General features: G+C 48.1%; 2 protein-coding genes across 3 annotated transcripts; both read right to left on the bottom strand.

Moving 5' to 3' along the window:
• Positions 1–1,368: 1,368 nt before the first annotated feature.
• serpinc1 (serpin peptidase inhibitor, clade C (antithrombin), member 1) lies at positions 1,369–3,743 on the bottom strand. The gene is made up of 7 exons (XM_074667824.1): positions 3,372–3,743; positions 2,974–3,189; positions 2,649–2,786; positions 2,278–2,496; positions 1,998–2,172; positions 1,635–1,699; positions 1,369–1,545 (listed from the first exon to the last, which is right to left on the bottom strand). The coding sequence occupies exons 1-7, from the start codon at positions 3,741–3,743 to the stop codon at positions 1,369–1,371; spliced, it is 1,362 nt and encodes a 453-aa protein (XP_074523925.1).
• A 1,362-nt stretch (positions 3,744–5,105) lies between these two features.
• On the bottom strand, positions 5,106–14,652 carry stil (STIL centriolar assembly protein). 2 transcript variants are annotated; one of them, XM_074667453.1, is made up of 17 exons: positions 14,556–14,642; positions 14,242–14,471; positions 13,574–13,681; positions 13,354–13,469; positions 13,070–13,248; positions 10,553–10,800; positions 10,385–10,468; positions 10,159–10,245; positions 9,935–10,088; positions 9,753–9,856; positions 9,567–9,675; positions 8,771–9,487; positions 8,450–8,549; positions 8,197–8,365; positions 8,011–8,101; positions 7,653–7,930; positions 5,106–5,783 (listed from the first exon to the last, which is right to left on the bottom strand). In XM_074667453.1, exons 2-17 carry the CDS (start codon positions 14,319–14,321, stop codon positions 5,267–5,269), a joined length of 3,141 nt encoding a protein of 1,046 aa, XP_074523554.1. In that variant the 5' UTR covers positions 14,322–14,471; positions 14,556–14,642; the 3' UTR covers positions 5,106–5,266. The 2 variants fall into 2 exon arrangements, with proteins under 2 accessions (XP_074523554.1, XP_074523553.1); XM_074667452.1 differs by having other exon boundaries at positions 14,242–14,652.
• Between the last annotated feature and the right edge of the window lie 1,392 nt (positions 14,653–16,044).

Below are 16,044 nucleotides of genomic sequence, written 5' to 3'. Positions count from 1 at the left end.
GGCGGGCTCTCTGACTGACAAGTGTGCTTCCTTTCACTCTACTCTTCAAAATAAAAGTTCTTCCGTTTGACACTGTCGACACAAAATTTACTGTAAATATGGTCAAATAGACACTACTACTGTGATAGACAGCACACACTTTAGCTTTTAATAATTGATAATTATTGACTACCGTAGCCATTATGACAGGTTCAGTCCGGCCCCCATAAGCCGTGTTTCCACCAAGCAGTCCGGTTCGGTTCGTCTCTGTACGTCGCGCATTTTGCAGCGTTTCCACTGACTTATCCCGGGACAGATCCCTAAAAACCGAGACGAGCCGTTCCACTTTTTGGGACCCTTTCGTATGGGTGCCAGACTGAACTGATCCGCTCCCTGAAGGTGGAGCTACGACACTGCAGACCGTTGATTGGTCGAAAGAATCGTCTCTTACCCCGACAGCAGCTGTATTTCTCCTGGCGGCACACAGACTTCTCTGAAACAAAGCTTGATTGTTCTTTGTATCAAAGAGCTACATGACGACCACAGAGAGGATGAAATGCTGCATGTCTTCATCTGTGCTCTTTGTTTACTGTGTTGTGGTTTTCTTCTTTGTTGGATTTATTAGCGGGGTAAGCTGAGTCGCGCTGCTACGGTGTCACGCTGTTGTTTAACAGCTGCGGCTTTCGGCATCCAGCTTATGGAAGGGTCCCAAAAAAGTAGGCCGGCTCGTCTCAATACAGTTTCCATGTTCTGTTAAGGCTGGTGGTGGGTTTGTAGCCTTCAGCGCCCCCTAGAGGGCAATTTTTTGATTCGCTCGCTTGACCCTCAAACCAAAATTGTTTCGTAGACCCTTCCAATCAGTTTAGAAGTGAAAACAAAACTTTTGCATCAACTTGAAATGAAAATGAGAAATTACCCAAACATGGAACCCCACTAAATCCCAGATTATCTCTCGTCTGTTTCAGGAACTTGAGGTGAGAAAACTTCAGGTAAACTCCAGAGTCAGACAGCGGTCAATCAAAGGTCAAAGGTCACTCCTTTACAGACAGTTTGATCCACAACTGGAGATAATCCTAATCCCATCATATGGCTGGATTAGAGGAACAAACGTTTAAATCAGATCAAACTTTTGACTCGTTTAGACTGAAAGAGGATCAATTTAATCTGGATTAACTCAACCTCTGAGCCACACTGCCCCAAGTGTTCGGGAGGAGAACTGCAGGGTGACAAGTTTAAACCAGGTGTAGGAGATAAAGAGTGTGTGAGGATGTTTAAAGTGTGTGTGTTGGAGTCAGAGAGCGTCACAGGGTGTAAAAAGGTTCGGGTTTATTTGACGTGTTTCTCAGGTGATGGCGTTGATGCTCAGGGGGTGGGGGTGGGAGGCGGGGTTTAGTGGCTGCAGGGATCGGCCACGCGGGCGGTGAACAGCAGAGCGTTGATGGTGGACTCTCTGATGAACAGCAGGAACGGACGGTCGGCCACGAACACCTCCCGGTACAGGTTCAGAGAGCGTCCGATCGCCACCACGGCGGTGGCTGCCCCCGCCTCGCTGCCCTCCTCGTTTACCTGCCGACCAATCACAGGTGAGACCAAACAAAAACACTCACACAGCCAATCAGTGAGCAGCTCTTAGTGATGTCACTGATGTAACTGACCTCCAGGAAGGCTTTGTGGAAAGCGTCTGAGATGTGGAGACCCTCAGCCCCGTCCTCCAGCATCCCTAAAACACACAGACGTCATCAACAGCAAAACCTGATCCAGATTAAACAAGATCCAGAATCGACCTGATCCTGACTAAACCTGATCAGATTAAACTTAATCTAGATTAAACCAGATCAAGTTAGACCTGATACAGACTTAATAAGATCCAGATTTGACCTAATTGAGTTACACATGATCCAGATCAAATAAAATTCAGACCTAACTGATCCAGATTTGATCTGATCTAGACGAAATCTGATGAGGCCTGATGAGTCCTTTGGATCTGGGTCTTAAAAGCCCCCCCCGGCCCCCCTCACCTGGCAGGCTGGCCCTGTCGGAGCTGAACAGGTCGGTCAGTCCCATGGCCTCCAGCTTCTCCTTCAGACTGAAACTGTCCTCCACCCTGAAGCGGGGCACGTGGACCGAGACCGTGGTCTCCTTCATCGCATCCATCCAGCCTGTGAGCTTCTTCAGGTCCAGACCCTCCTCCACCTGTTACACACACACACACACACACACACACACACACACACACACAGCATGGAGGACAGACTAATCTCAGGTCTCTATGGATCAGGATCAGGATCAGAGGTCTACCTGACTGAGCGGCGTGCCTTTGCTGGGCAGGACCATCACCATGGTGATGTCGTCTCCACGGTACGGCATCTCCAAGACCTGCACATGGTCGTCAGGGAAGTACTGGTACTTGAACTTGGTCTCCTGGTACATCATGTGGACCGGACAGATGCGGCTCGTGGTGGGGTGGAACTCTGAGGGGTACACCAGGTCCGTGTCGAACTTGTTCTTCCACTGACCCTGAGGGACAGGAAGCGGAGCGCGCTCAGACTGGCACCTCGCAACCATTCATTTCAAAATAAAACGTTCACTCTCTACGCTGACGACACACCGGTTTATATCACACACTCTGCCTGTGTGTGCGTGTGTGTGTGTGTGTGTGTGTGTGGAACCTTGAAGTAGATTGTGTTGACCAGGACCAGGACGGTGTTTGAGTCCAGCGCCCCCTCTGGCAGGGTGTCCTGGATCAGGTTCTCCGTCTTGTTGGAGATCCATTCGTTGATGATTCCACGAGCCTTATTGGGGTTATCCTGGAGAAACAACCAGGACTATCAGAGACCAGGACTATCTGAGACTAAGATCATAAGGGTGCCAGGACTATCAGACTGGGATTATCAGAGATCAGTGTTATCCCAGACCAGGATTATCTGGGAGAAGGGATCTTTTGAACCTGAGCCCTAAGAGGTCCTGATGTGGACTGGAGTCAGACCAGGATACCTTGAAGTTGAGTGGCAGCAGCTTGGCTCCGTACACGGTCTCACTGATGTTCTGGTAGGTCTCGTTGAAGACCAGGGACTTGTCCCCGAAGAGGCGGTTTGCAGAGATCAGCTCGGTGGTCTCGTCCTTCTTGCGGTACAGGCGACAGTTGAGTTTGGCGAAGAAGAAGTGGACCTGGTCTGAGGTCTTCTCTTTGATGGTGTCGAACTCGAACACCTGCAGGTGGAAACAGGAAGTACAGGTCATGATCCCTGCTCTGTCCTCGCCCCCCCGGACCGGTCCAGAAAAGTCTGATGAAGGTAGAAAATGACGTGAGGCGTTCCCGTCAATCAGACATTTTCTGGAGCGGGCTCAGGTTTGACCAGAATCAAAACCAGGCAGCTGATTGGCTCTCTGACCTTCATGATCTGCTCCAGCGTGGTGTGGCACGCGCCCAGTTTGGTCATGGCGAAGGCGGTGGAGATGCTGATGGGGGACATGAAGATGTTGGAGTCAGGGGCTTTGCTGAGGGCCAGCTGTTTGTACAGCGACAGGGCGAAGCGCCCGTTGGCCTTGGACAGCTCCCACACTCGGGGGTTGGTGGACTCGGGGACCTGCTCGGGTTCTGGGGTCGGGTCCTCTGGGGTCTCGGGGTCGGGGTCTGGGCTGCGGTAGATGCAGCGTGGCTCCAGAGCGAGGTCTCTGGGTTTGGCGCTGCAGATGTCGGCGTCGACGGAGAGCGAGACGAGGAGCAGGGACCCCAAAACCAAGAGCCAATCAGCAGCCCTCATTCTGGAGGAGAGCCAATCAGAAGAGAGATGGTTGAATCAGAGCAGAGAGACAGAACGCAATGTACACAAAACACACACACACACACACACTCAAAACACCTACATGACAAATAAAAACACACACACCGACAAATTTACACTCTCACACATAACACAAAACAAATATAAATACACACTGAAGCACACACACTACAAACACACGCCTACACATTGACAAACAACTACAAAACACACACACACACACACACTCCTAACTCTCCCGCTTTTCTCCTGGTTTCATTCTTCAAGTCTCTGAGTTCCTCCTCCTCTCAGATTAAAATTCTCAGATTAATAATCTGAGGTGAGTCCTCACCGGTCGCTAATCTCTGCAGGTGTTTGAAGTTAAAGATCAGATCTTGAATTTAAATCTGCAACTCTGAAACTCAGTCTAATCTCTCAGATTAGAGTCGGACTAAACAGACCAATCTCAGATTAAATTCTCAGATTAAACCATGATAAAATATTATCAGATTAAACTCTGAAAAACTACGGCAAAAATCAGATTAAACACAGACTAAACTCAAATAAAAACGATCAGAATTAACTCTGAGACTAAACCCAGATTAAACTCTCTGACTAAACTCAGAATAAATTCAGATTTAACTCAAATTAAAGTTCCCAGACAAAACTTAGATTAAATTTTTCAAACTAAACTCAGATTACATTTAGACTAAACTCAAAGTTCTAAAACAAAACTGAGATTAAACATTTGGACTGAACTCAGATTAAAGTTTTCATTCTAAACTCTGATTAAACTGTCAGATTTAATTTGGAATAAACAGTCTAATCTCAGATTAACATGTTTATTAAATAAATAAAGGTTTGAATAATCTCAGATTGTGTTTTCTCTTCAAGTGGATTAACCTGGACTACGTTACCTGTTCAAAATCCGATCCTCCACGACAGAAAAATATCACAGGAGACAAAATAACGTCTACCGAGCAGCAAAACCAGACAAGATCCAGAATCCAGGAGAGGGTTCTCACCTGAGCAGGATCAGGATCAGACAGAGGATCAGGTAAAGGATCAGGTGAAGGATCCGAGTAAGACGGTCTGATCCTCAGAGTGAGCTGAACTCAGGTCAGTGTCCCGCCGAGCACGGAGACATCACAGCAACCTTTGAGACATTGATCCAACCAGAGTCAACACACACACACGGAGTCAACACACACGTCTGCAGGAGCACAGACGACCAGCAGGGGGCAGGAGCACAGGAGAAGACACAAACAAACCTCTGAGTGACCTTTGACCCCATAGCTGAGGGAGGAGCAGAGAAGAAGAGAAGCTCAGAGTTTAAAAATCTTTAATTTGACTCATAAATATAAAAAAAGACAAAAACATTTCATAGACGATCGTCTGACAGCAGATTCAGAAACAAACACGTCAAACATTCAACACAGCTTCAGAAAACAGTCTGTGAATCTGGATCAACCGAGTCCGCTCAGACTCCAGATCCAGTACGGGGCCCTTGGAGAGATTAAGAGTCAGAAGAGTTTGGGCAGCTGTCTGAGGCGGCTCAGGTCCAGGATGTTCCCCACCGACCCCTCAGTCTGTCGGCTACTCGCCCTCACTAAAGATGGCGGCTGGCTGGAGCAGTTCTCCTTGTTGCTGTCTGCTAACAGCTGCATTTTGGGCTTCAGGTCTCTGATCAGCTGACTCTGTGGGAGGAGCTTCACGTTCAGAGCGTCACCAAGCGGAGGGCGGGTCGACGCTTCCTCCTCCTCCTCCTCGATCAGGCCGTACCTCCTCATGTACTTTCTGGTAGCTAGAGACATGTTGCTGGGTGACAGCAGGGAGCCGCAGGAGGAGGTGGGGCCTGCCAGGGGGGCGTGGCCTCCCAGAGACAGACGGCTGAGCTGGGAGTCGCTGAGGTAGCGCAGGGCGATGGCGTTGGCCTCCAGGCTCAAGTCCACGCTTCCTCCGGGGTACAGAGAGCTGGATGACGGCTCGGACACGCTCAGTCTGGACAGGACGGCGGCTGGGTTGATGGCCGCCAGAGTGCTGAGAAACACACACGCACACACACACAGGAGAGCAGGGATATTAAAGGTGTGATCATCTAAAATAAAATCATCCTGTCCAATCAGCTGATCACTGCTGTTCATCCTGTTCTGCTTCTGTCCAGCAGAGGGCGAAGAGCAAACAATCCTGTCCAGATGTCTCTGATGATCAAAAAGGTCCAAAAAGATCGGGAAGGGATAAAGGGAAACCAAGACACATGATCACATTAGCCTACGGAAATGCTGGGCTGCTAGCAGTACATCTAGCCCGCCCCTCACAAAATCACAACTTTGCTTGTTGTCATGTAGGGCTGCAGCGATTAGTCGGCACAATCGACTAGTCGACAATAAAAATTAATCGACACAAATTTTAATAGTCGACACGTCATATTTTTGTTTTTATTGTGGTCACATGGTGAAATCAAACACCAGGGGGTGATACTCATTCGTAACTTCAGTTCACAGCATGAGGTGCTGTGTTATTGGATACTTTTAAGGGAAAAGATCACTAAGTTCATACGTGAGGAATATTGATGAGGAAAAATCTCCACTCCCAGAGAGCGCTGTGCGCTGACGGAGGCTCTGCATCTCCGGCTCGAACAGCCTGACAGCTCCCGGAGTTTAGCGTCTGATAACGTGATTTAGAGAGTCTCCTTCACTCTCTGTTACAGACAGGTTTTCAGGATCTGAGCCACAAACTAGAGTCAAAACTCCCCTAACTTTAGAAAAGAGAGGACATTTATCTGATGGAGCTCTCACTCTCAAGCTCACACTGCAGCGCTAACACTCAGCGGGGAGGAGGAGGGGCTGAGTGCGCATGTATAGAGACGAAACTAAACGCGTTGTCATGGAGAGCTGGGAGAGACTCTGGCGGGATCATACAGAGAGCAAAGCCCCAATAAACAAATAAACATTAGAAAACAAGAAAAAAGTCACTCATAAGCAGTCTGTCCAACACTGGGTACAACAACTTCATTTCCCTGTTACCTGTTTCGTTCATTTTATGATTTATTTAATTTTTTGTATAGTAGGCTACTTAAATTTTTTTATGCCATTATGAATGAAAACAAACAAACATGACACAGGGCTGACCAATCAGAGGAGAGAACTTAACTCTGAGTAAATGCAGTGAAAATGCAACACACAGGTTGAATTTTAAAGGTCTGCACATTTTAAAGGCCAAATTAGGTTGAAACGCAAGATAAATGTGATCAATAGTGACTAATAGTCGATAGATTAGTTGTCTTTAAAAATAATCGTTAGTTGCAGCCCTATTAGACTGTAAGAGTAAACAGACTGGCCTTTTTATTTCTTATAATTTTATTCTATATTTTGCAATTTGCTGTGTTTAATTAGCTGTTATGAGAGAGATCGTTTTGGCATTTATTTGGGACACATTATGGTTTTGAAATAATTGAACATCAGAAAAATAATTGTTCGACTAATCGTCCAATTAATCATTAGATTAGTCGACTAATAGATAAAATAATTGCCCGATTAATCGTTTTAAAAATAATCGTATACCCCCAGCCCTATTGTCATGTTTCAAACAACAGCGCTACGTAACTATACTAGTATGAAATTTGTTCCAAAACAAACACACGCTGGTTTGTGATGAGTGTGACAAGCAGAATGATTGTCCAATTACCAGGTGTGGTTATTTTTAAAGATTCAGCCCCTGAAAATGTTTTCAAACCATCTTCAGGATCTGTAAAGGCTGAGAGTCTCTGAGTGATGGGTTATAAGCAACAGGTGGACTAGTTCAGAAATCTGAACCCTAATTTTCCACACCGCACCTTTAAAACCAGACGGTTTTTGGACTTTAAGGAGTGTGAGGTCATCATCAGCTGATCCCTCAGGTGAGTTTTACCTGCTGCTCTCCACTGTTCGGTGTTTCCTTCTCTCCGCCTCACTCAGATCGTCCTCGTCCACGTCCACCCCGAGCTGCTGCAGCTGCCTCAGCGTCGCGCTGACGACAGGGTCCCCACGGCTCTGCTGCCTCCTCCTGGATGAAGACGAGGAGGAAGATGAAGATGAGGAGGACTGGGAGCAGTCAGGAGCTGCAGGTTGGCTCCTCCTCCTGGACTCCTCCTCCTCCTCCTCCTGCTGTTTGCTGTCTGAGTCCTGGAGGCGGGTGGTGAGCTGGTTCTGAGGGTCAGAGCAGAGAGCGTCAGGTGTGATCTTCATCACGAGTCGTTGAATCTGATCCCTGATCTGATCTCAGGTACCATCAGGCTGTGGTAGAAGCTCTGCTGCTCCTCCGCAGGCGCCAACATGCTCGCGCTCTCCCCCAGGACCGGACTCTGCAGCCCGCTGAGGCTGAAACACAAAAACCATCATCATCATCTTCAACATCATCATCATCTTCACCATCATCATCTGTCTCCTCCTCTTCCTCCTCTCTGATATCTCACCTGGTCACAGCCGCCTCCTGACCTCTGGTGTCAGCGTCCTCATTTGACCTGATGACTGAAGAGTCAGAGTGTAAGGGAGGTCTGGGAGAGGAGGCGGGGCTTGGAGAGGATGTGGGAGGAGCTTCCTGAGGAAGAGGTTGCCAAGGATCCCCCCAGAAGAGACTGGCCCCTGGAAGAAAATCAGAGGTTCCTCTCAACTTTCAGACCTCTAACGAGTCAGAGACTGGTTCAAGGACCTGGTTCAGGGTCTCACCTGTTCCCACGGCGATGCTGGCCGTGCTGCGAGGTGTCTGAGTTTCCACCTGTTCACTGGTCGACTGAAGTTTCCCCTGAGCCTCCAGCAACATCTGCACCTGGAGAGATTCAACAAAGATGTGAGCTGCCTTCATGACATCACAGCAAAGACACGCCCACACGCCGCCAGTGACCAATCAGAAGCTCCAGAGCTGACTCACCTGTGAGCGATTGGGTTTAAGACTCTACAGTCTGATATTTCTCTGCCTATGATCCAATTATAGTTTTAGAAAGAGAGGTGCATTATGGGTGATGTAGTCCCAAAGTGCCTCCTCCTTACCTGAGCCTGCAGGAGACGGAGCTGTTGGTCCTGATGGAGGAGGAGCTGATAGGTGTCAGGTGAGGCACCTCCACCCACCTGGTCACAGCACGAGGGGCATGGGTGAGAAGGGAGGGGGGCCGTGGAGGGTGGAGGAGAAGACATGTGATGGTGTTTAGAGGGAGGAGACACAGGGCTGTGGGAGGGGCCAGAGGGGTGAGGAGGAGTTTGGTGATGAGAGTGACGAGGAGGAGTAAGGGTTTGATGATGGGAGGAAGGAGGAGGAGTGTGGTGGTGTTTGGAAGGAGGAGGAGGGTGGAAACCTGACAGAGGAGGAGGAGGAGTATGGCAGGGAGGAGGAGAGGCAGGATGGGAACTGGAGGCTGGAGGAAGAGGAGTGGTGTGATGATGGGAGCAAGGAGGAGTGTTGTGTCCATGATGTGGAGAAGCAGCAGGAGGAGGAGGAAGAGGAGGAGGAGCAGGGTGCAGGGCTGGGGTGGAGGAGTGGATGGAGGTGCAGCTGTAGGTGCGGGAGGAGCAGCAGGAGCACGGCTGCTGCAGGTTGGGGTTTGGAGTGCTGTGGAGGTGAGGAGGAGCTGCAGAGGAAGTCTCAGGAGGAGGAGCATGCACAGGAGGTTTGTGGGCGGGGCCAGGGTTCTGCCGGGCGTTGTGATTGGAGGAGAAGCTGCTGTCGATCAGCAGAGAGAGTTCAGGGACGGAGGGCTGGACTCTGCGAGACTGAGACAGGGATCAGAGAGGTTAGAGTCTGAGGACTGGGACTCTGCTGCAGGTCTGCTCTAATCCAGGTGGGACTCACCTGGTGGGCGGGGAGGTGCGGGCTCGGGGAGGGTCGAGGAGACAGATCCTCATCCTCCACTCCAGAGTCCTGATCGCTGACAGAGAGACGTGCAGCTGTAGGGACGAGGCTGAGGACCAGAGGACAGATCAGAGACTGAGGCTTAGGGTTCACAGCTGTGGTTACAGGTGACGGATGAACTCTCACCTGTTGAAGGAGCTCAGGGCGTCCCTGAACACCTGGGTCTGCCCGCTTAGATCCTCTGACCCCAGATCACAGCGCAGAGTCTGACCCTCCACACAGACCGCCTGCTGCAGTGACACAGAACCACATTAGTCCACATCAGAGAACAAAACCTCTTTTCTGAGCCAGGTCAGGTGAGCTCTTACCTGGTACAGTGTGACAGACTGGGAGGCACTGAGCAGCTGGTAGTCCATCTGTGCCCCTGATCCAGATCCTGATCCTCGGCACTGGAAGAACTGCGGCGCTCTGTGGGTGGAGCCGAAGAGGACGAGGAGGAAGCAGCTGCTCTCTGATAAAACCCTGAAAGAGGAGAACAGTCAGAGACGAAACACACGGAGCAGAAACGACATGAACAGGTGAGAGGACACACCTGTCCTGGAGGGAGGAGCTGAACAGGAACCTCAGACACCAGGCCCACACCTGAGGGTTGGAGACGTGTGTAACGCCGCTCAGCCAGCTGTCACGGGACAGGAAGTACGAAGGTTAGTGTCAGTCAGGAAACAGAAACCACGAGCTGAGAGGAGATGGTCAGGTGTCAACAGGCTCTGTTCAGCCAATCAGAGACGAGGTGTCTTTTTGGTGTGTTTTTGACTCACAGTCCGACCAGCGGCAGCGTGGAGGCTTTGGGGTCTGACTCCAGCATCAGGAGGAGCTTCCTGGTCTGGTCCATGGTTAGAAACCTGCACACACAAACACAGACCTTCAAACCTGATCCGGATCCATCAGACTGACCTGGTTGGTCTCTGAGAGGAGCACGCTCTCACCCTCTCTGTCGGCTGGCGGCGTGCGGCGGCGGTCTGTCGATGCTGGTCAGACTCCTCAGCAGGGCCGTGGGGATGATGGGAACAGATCGGACCGGCTGCACGTCCACGCTGACGGAGGGACAGACGGAGGACCAGCTGAGACTGAACGTCACAGCGTCGCAGTGCTGAGAGCAGATCACGTGACCTCTGACCTTTATCAGCTGACCCAGATCCAGAGTCTGTCTGCTGCTCACACACTGCTGCAGCGCCTGACACACACACACAAACACAATCTGTTAGGAAGTGATGACACACAAGCAGATCTGCAGGAATTTGTTCCTTTTTCATAAACACAACATTCAAACTGAGCTCCTCCCCCTGGGCTCAGTGCCAGCTGCAGCGCACACCCACAGCCTTCGATCTGGTACTATGTGAACACACTTACTAGTCCAGTGCTACCTGTAGCATCAGGTTTCTAGGCTCGTGAGCCGCGCACCTGACTTAGCATGTTAGCACAAGCAAATCAAGGGTATTTGACACATTCCTGCGGCCAAAGTGAAGATTTCGGAAAACTAAGGTTTCATGGTATCATCCATACGCCAGAAAACAGAGTTTTTGGTTCATTCTAATTTGCTGAAATTGATTGGAATTTTAAAAATGAATAAGGGGGGATATTCATCTATAAATCGCCCGGCTACGTGCGTACAAGACCTCAGTAGAAAGCTAACCTGAGTCTCTCTTCTACTGCTCTCCAAGTTCCTGAAAGCAAGTGAAAGTTGAGCCAAGCTTCACCCTTGTTCAGGTAAAAGCTTAATCTGTTCAGCGTTTTGTTCCACTTTGGTTGTGTATACCTTCCTCTGTGCTACGTCCACTATCGTGACCGCTCGGGATAGCTTCTTCTTCTTGCAATCATCAACACGCAAAGTCACTTACACACTGGGCGTGCTGTGATTGGCTGATGTAACCATGCTTAAGGGCTGCACACTGAGTCGTTTTTTTTGTCCAAAATGTATAAACCCTAAAGAAATCTGATCCCATCTTATGTCAATCATGTTTGCACCATAGACTAAAAAACATGGACGTAGTCTCAGTGACGTCACTCGTCTGTTTCTGAAACAGAAAATGAAGCAGATTGGCTATAGCGGCCATATTGGTAGTGGCAAGGGCTTCGCCTACAGCTATAGGGCGCCTGTTGGTCACGTGACCCTCAGCTGTGCCTCTTATTGGGGGAGCTCGCAATCTCAATATCCTCTGAACGGCCGAGTTACAAAAAAATTGACCCCCGTACAGTGGGAGCCGGTAGTAAAATTAGCGACTCAGACAGGAGACGTTTAGCTGTAAACAGGTTAATTTCTGCTGTGAAAACAGCTTTTTTTTGGCTTGGTGTGTCTGTGACTTCCGCTACTTCTGGAGCCGGCCTCAATCGGACACTGGAGAAACAGCAGATTTTAGCTCTTCAGCATTGTCTCATATTTTCAGACTGGAGGTAGCCGCTTGGTTTGCACACTCAGGCCAAACTTTCATCCGTCATTTTTTTTCGGAACAGGCACAATTTTTGTGCTTTTTCACAAATGTCTGTCTCATTTTCAGGATACTTTAAGAGACACCGTAAGCTACTTGCAACATCACATTTTTACATTTTCTGACACATTTTTTGTAATTTTGGGCTATGTTTAGATAATGAATGTGTCTGTGTGTGTGGGTGTGCAAGCCCATAGCTCAAACATACTGACAGCCGCTGCTCAGGATCAATTACTTGTACAAATTATCCCAATTGATAGAAAAATAAACCGTAGGATTCAGTATGTAAGGTGTCTCTGTGACCTTTTTTTTAATTCCAAAAAATGCAGAAAAGAACAGACTCAGTGTGCAAAGACGTTTACTCTCTGCTCAGAAACGTCCTGATAGAACCAAAACCTCAACATCCAGGCAGAGGAGGGGGTTGAGGCAGACACAGACACTGACACACATGTTTACAGGCCCAGAGAAGACGATTGAGGAGGACTATTCCTGTAAAAGTTGATTTCTTTTTTTAGGACAATTCTGCACAAAACTGATGAGCTGATCAAAAGGAAACAAACTGTGAAATATCTTTCTGACCATTTCACTTTTCTCTGGATTTCCTAAGCAGAAACGTTCAGTACAAAGACTCGAGCTTTGAGGAAGCTCACAAGCACTTTCTGGACTTTGTGACATCCTGGAGATAGATTTAAACATCTTATTGATGTAAATAAAAAAGGCTTTTAAAAATGTGATCTGGTTGATTTTAATTTAAGTTTTGCATCATTTAACATCCCAGTGATGTCACTGTGGCGTGTGAGCATTACGTTGAATCTGGCGTCTCATTGAGAACAGACCCTGAGAGAAACCAGCTGCTGGTGACATAAACGAGATGTTGCTGCGACAACAGACGACCAAGCAAACCGTCCTGAGACCAGGACAATCTGAAACTGATTCACAGGCAGGCTTGAACGGGATCTAATCTGAGGAGCGGGTACAGACGGACGCTAACCTTAGAGCTGCAGGTGTTGCACCCACCTTAAAGCAGTGATGCAGCTCAGCCTCTGATTGGACGACAGCATCAGACGTCTGTGAGGAGAACAAACAGGGAACCAGGACGTCTCCGGGCAGCAGAGCTGAAGGAGTCCTGCTTGAAGATCCAGCCTGGTCCCGACCTGGATCAAAGCGGTCTAAAGTCACGGTGACCCCCTCCTCATCTGAACATCACACACACACACGGGAAGAGGTCAGGAGAAAAAAATCAAATGATGCACAAACAGGAGCCAATCAGTGCAGAGAATGAGTTGGTGGTGACTTCTGACCTGCATCCACAGAAACTGAGCCCAGAAAGAAGCAGTGGAGGCGGGGCTTGTTGCTTTGACGGGCGTGACGGTGAGCCAGACGCAGAGCTTTCTCCATCAGCACCAACCGAGGCTTCCTGCACACACACACATAATCTCTGCTTAGACAAGCCCAGGTACCTTTAAAGGGACAAAACAGCTGCAGGAGTTTGGTGCGTGTGTGAATACAGGTGCAGTTTACCTGTGGGTGCACAGCTGGAGGCGGAGCTTCTGTCCTGCAGGTCTGCCGTCCCACAGCGCCGATCTCGATTTGGGGAAACTCAGAGCCGTGACAGAATTCATCGAGCCCCTGCTCAGAAACAAGAGAGGGGAAATGTGAGGTTAAAGAAACGTCTGAGAAACTGATTTTAATCTAAATTTTCATAAGTTGATCAGCATTTATTTGATTAATCTAAGCTATTTAACACCATCCTGACTTACCTGTTGATCTTTTACCAGTTAGATATTCTTCCAAATGTTGTTTTTTGTTCAAAATGCCCTTTTATTGTTCTGTTAGAAACGTGCTGCTGATATCAGATTTACACAACCACACATTATATGTTGTTTTTGCACAATATCCACTTTATTTAGGCTCAAATTGATCCACAAATCAATGCAATCTGTAAAATTTAAAACAATATTAAACACTTAATGCATACATTAAGATATTTAATCTTCAGATTAGTAAAATAACTCACCAGTTTATCAGTTAGTAACTCTGTCCACCGAGTAAAGACCATTAAAATAGCTTCATCAGTGTTTGGACCGCGGGTTATAACTGAGAAACACACATGAGCTGTCATAACACCTTCTCTTTAACCCGAGGACAGAGACCAGGTGTGACGCCCCCATCAGGTGCAGTTCTCTTACCTTCCTCTGATGTTCTCTGGAGTTAAAACGGATTCAAACACTCCGGACGGCAGCGCTTGGAGGTTTACCGGGCAGCTCATGCCTGCTGTGGCCGACACTGGGGTGCTGTTTTCGAGGGATGTTCTCTGAAGCTCTCCGTTGGATGCAGCTAGCAGCGGCTAACGTTAGCCACGTTAGCTCCCTGCCGCTTTGTCAACATTAGAGAAAAACACGAGTCTCTTTAACGATACCTGGAAAATAAATGACCTTAAACTCGATGAAACGTTTACCCGCGCGTTTTTTAAGTTCAGTTTGACAAGTTTTTGAACACAAACCGCTCTGAGAAAACAAAGTTTAACGCTGTTTGATTATGGCGCTGTTTCTGCCCTCCTCTGGCGGGGCAACTCAACCAGCCAATAGGAAGAGCCGACTGCGAGTGGTTGACCAATGAGATTTGCTGTCTCTTTCTCCCCTTCTCTGTGCTATAACCGGTGGATTAAACAAGAAAAAAGTACAACATCGCCTCCCACCGGCCAGAAGGGCGCCACACCGTTTAATAAGGCAGCAGCAAGCGGAAATATGTATTTACACATATAAATTTATTTATATATATTTTTACTTAGAGTTTGTCCGTAAATTCTGCTGAATTGAAAAGCTTGATAAGTCATTATGAAGCTATATTAATTGAGGTATATCTATCTTTTCATAGATTTATTTATGTATATATTTCTTAAGCACTTTATTAGGCAAAACTAGGTCAAATTAAACACAAACAGATGTAAACAGAGTGTTTTAAAAAGTAAAACACAACATGTGGTGTGTAACAGAGGACCAGGGTGTTTCAAAGATCTCAGAAACAGAAGCTACACAGACATCCAAAACCTGAAGTGCCTGGTGCTGGACAGACGATGGATTAGCCTTTACACTGGAGGCTGCTCCAGCATTTACTTAATAGAAAATATCACCACACAGAACGCCTTAGGCTGTTTGTCAGCATCAGACGTGTTTAACTGTTGTGATGAATATTTTTTATGAAGGAGGCTGAAGTCTGAAAACTTCAGGAAGTGTTATCCTCACACTGTGACACCAACAGATTCATCTGACAGTTAAGATATACGGCAACAACATTGTCACACAAGCATTTCATGTTAAAGAAAGTGGATTGTGTGCATGTATGTGTGTGTGTGTGTGTGTGTGTAATAAATCATTCATGTGTGAGCAGATGGATCATGTTCCTACACACAAAGTAATCTCCTGAAGAGCAGCGTGTGGACAAATTATTCATCAGCGTGACACACGATCCTCAGTTCAGCAGACTCACACACCTGTCAGGTAACCATAGTGTCGCTGCAGAGGAAGAACTTTAACACATCCTGAAAGTACGCAGGGAGAATTATAGTCAGAGGAAGACACATGGTTCATATTCTTGCAGCTGTACCCCCACCTCAAACCTGCTCCCTGACTGCTTGATCATGCCATATAACATTGTGCCTGTGCTCCATACGTGCTGCAGTGTACCTGACCAGCTCCAGGTTTGATCCCCGCTCTGCAGCAGCTGCTCTCAGAGGAGCTGTAATGAGGTCTAATGAGGTCTGACTGATGTGGTTCTGAGTTCACAGGAAACAAAACCTCCTTTTTACTGAGAGCTGGGGAGCTCAGATCAAACGACACCTCCGGGGCAAAACAACCCTGATCCTGCAGGAGGGGGAGGCCTCTTCCTGTCCACTCCTCGGCCTCAGCAGTGACGGGACAGTGTCTGCATGGCTTGGATGGTTTCAAACCATGTTTTCTTTCTGTCAGAGATTAAAAATAACCTTTAATGTC

The sequence above is a fragment of the Halichoeres trimaculatus genome, unplaced genomic scaffold (genome assembly GCF_033239565.1).
Source record: "Halichoeres trimaculatus isolate MK-OKI-2021-1 unplaced genomic scaffold, fHalTri1.1 fHalTri1_scaffold_4, whole genome shotgun sequence".
Lineage (NCBI taxonomy): Eukaryota > Metazoa > Chordata > Actinopteri > Labriformes > Labridae > Halichoeres > Halichoeres trimaculatus.
This window is presented reverse-complemented; position numbering and strand designations above follow the sequence as displayed.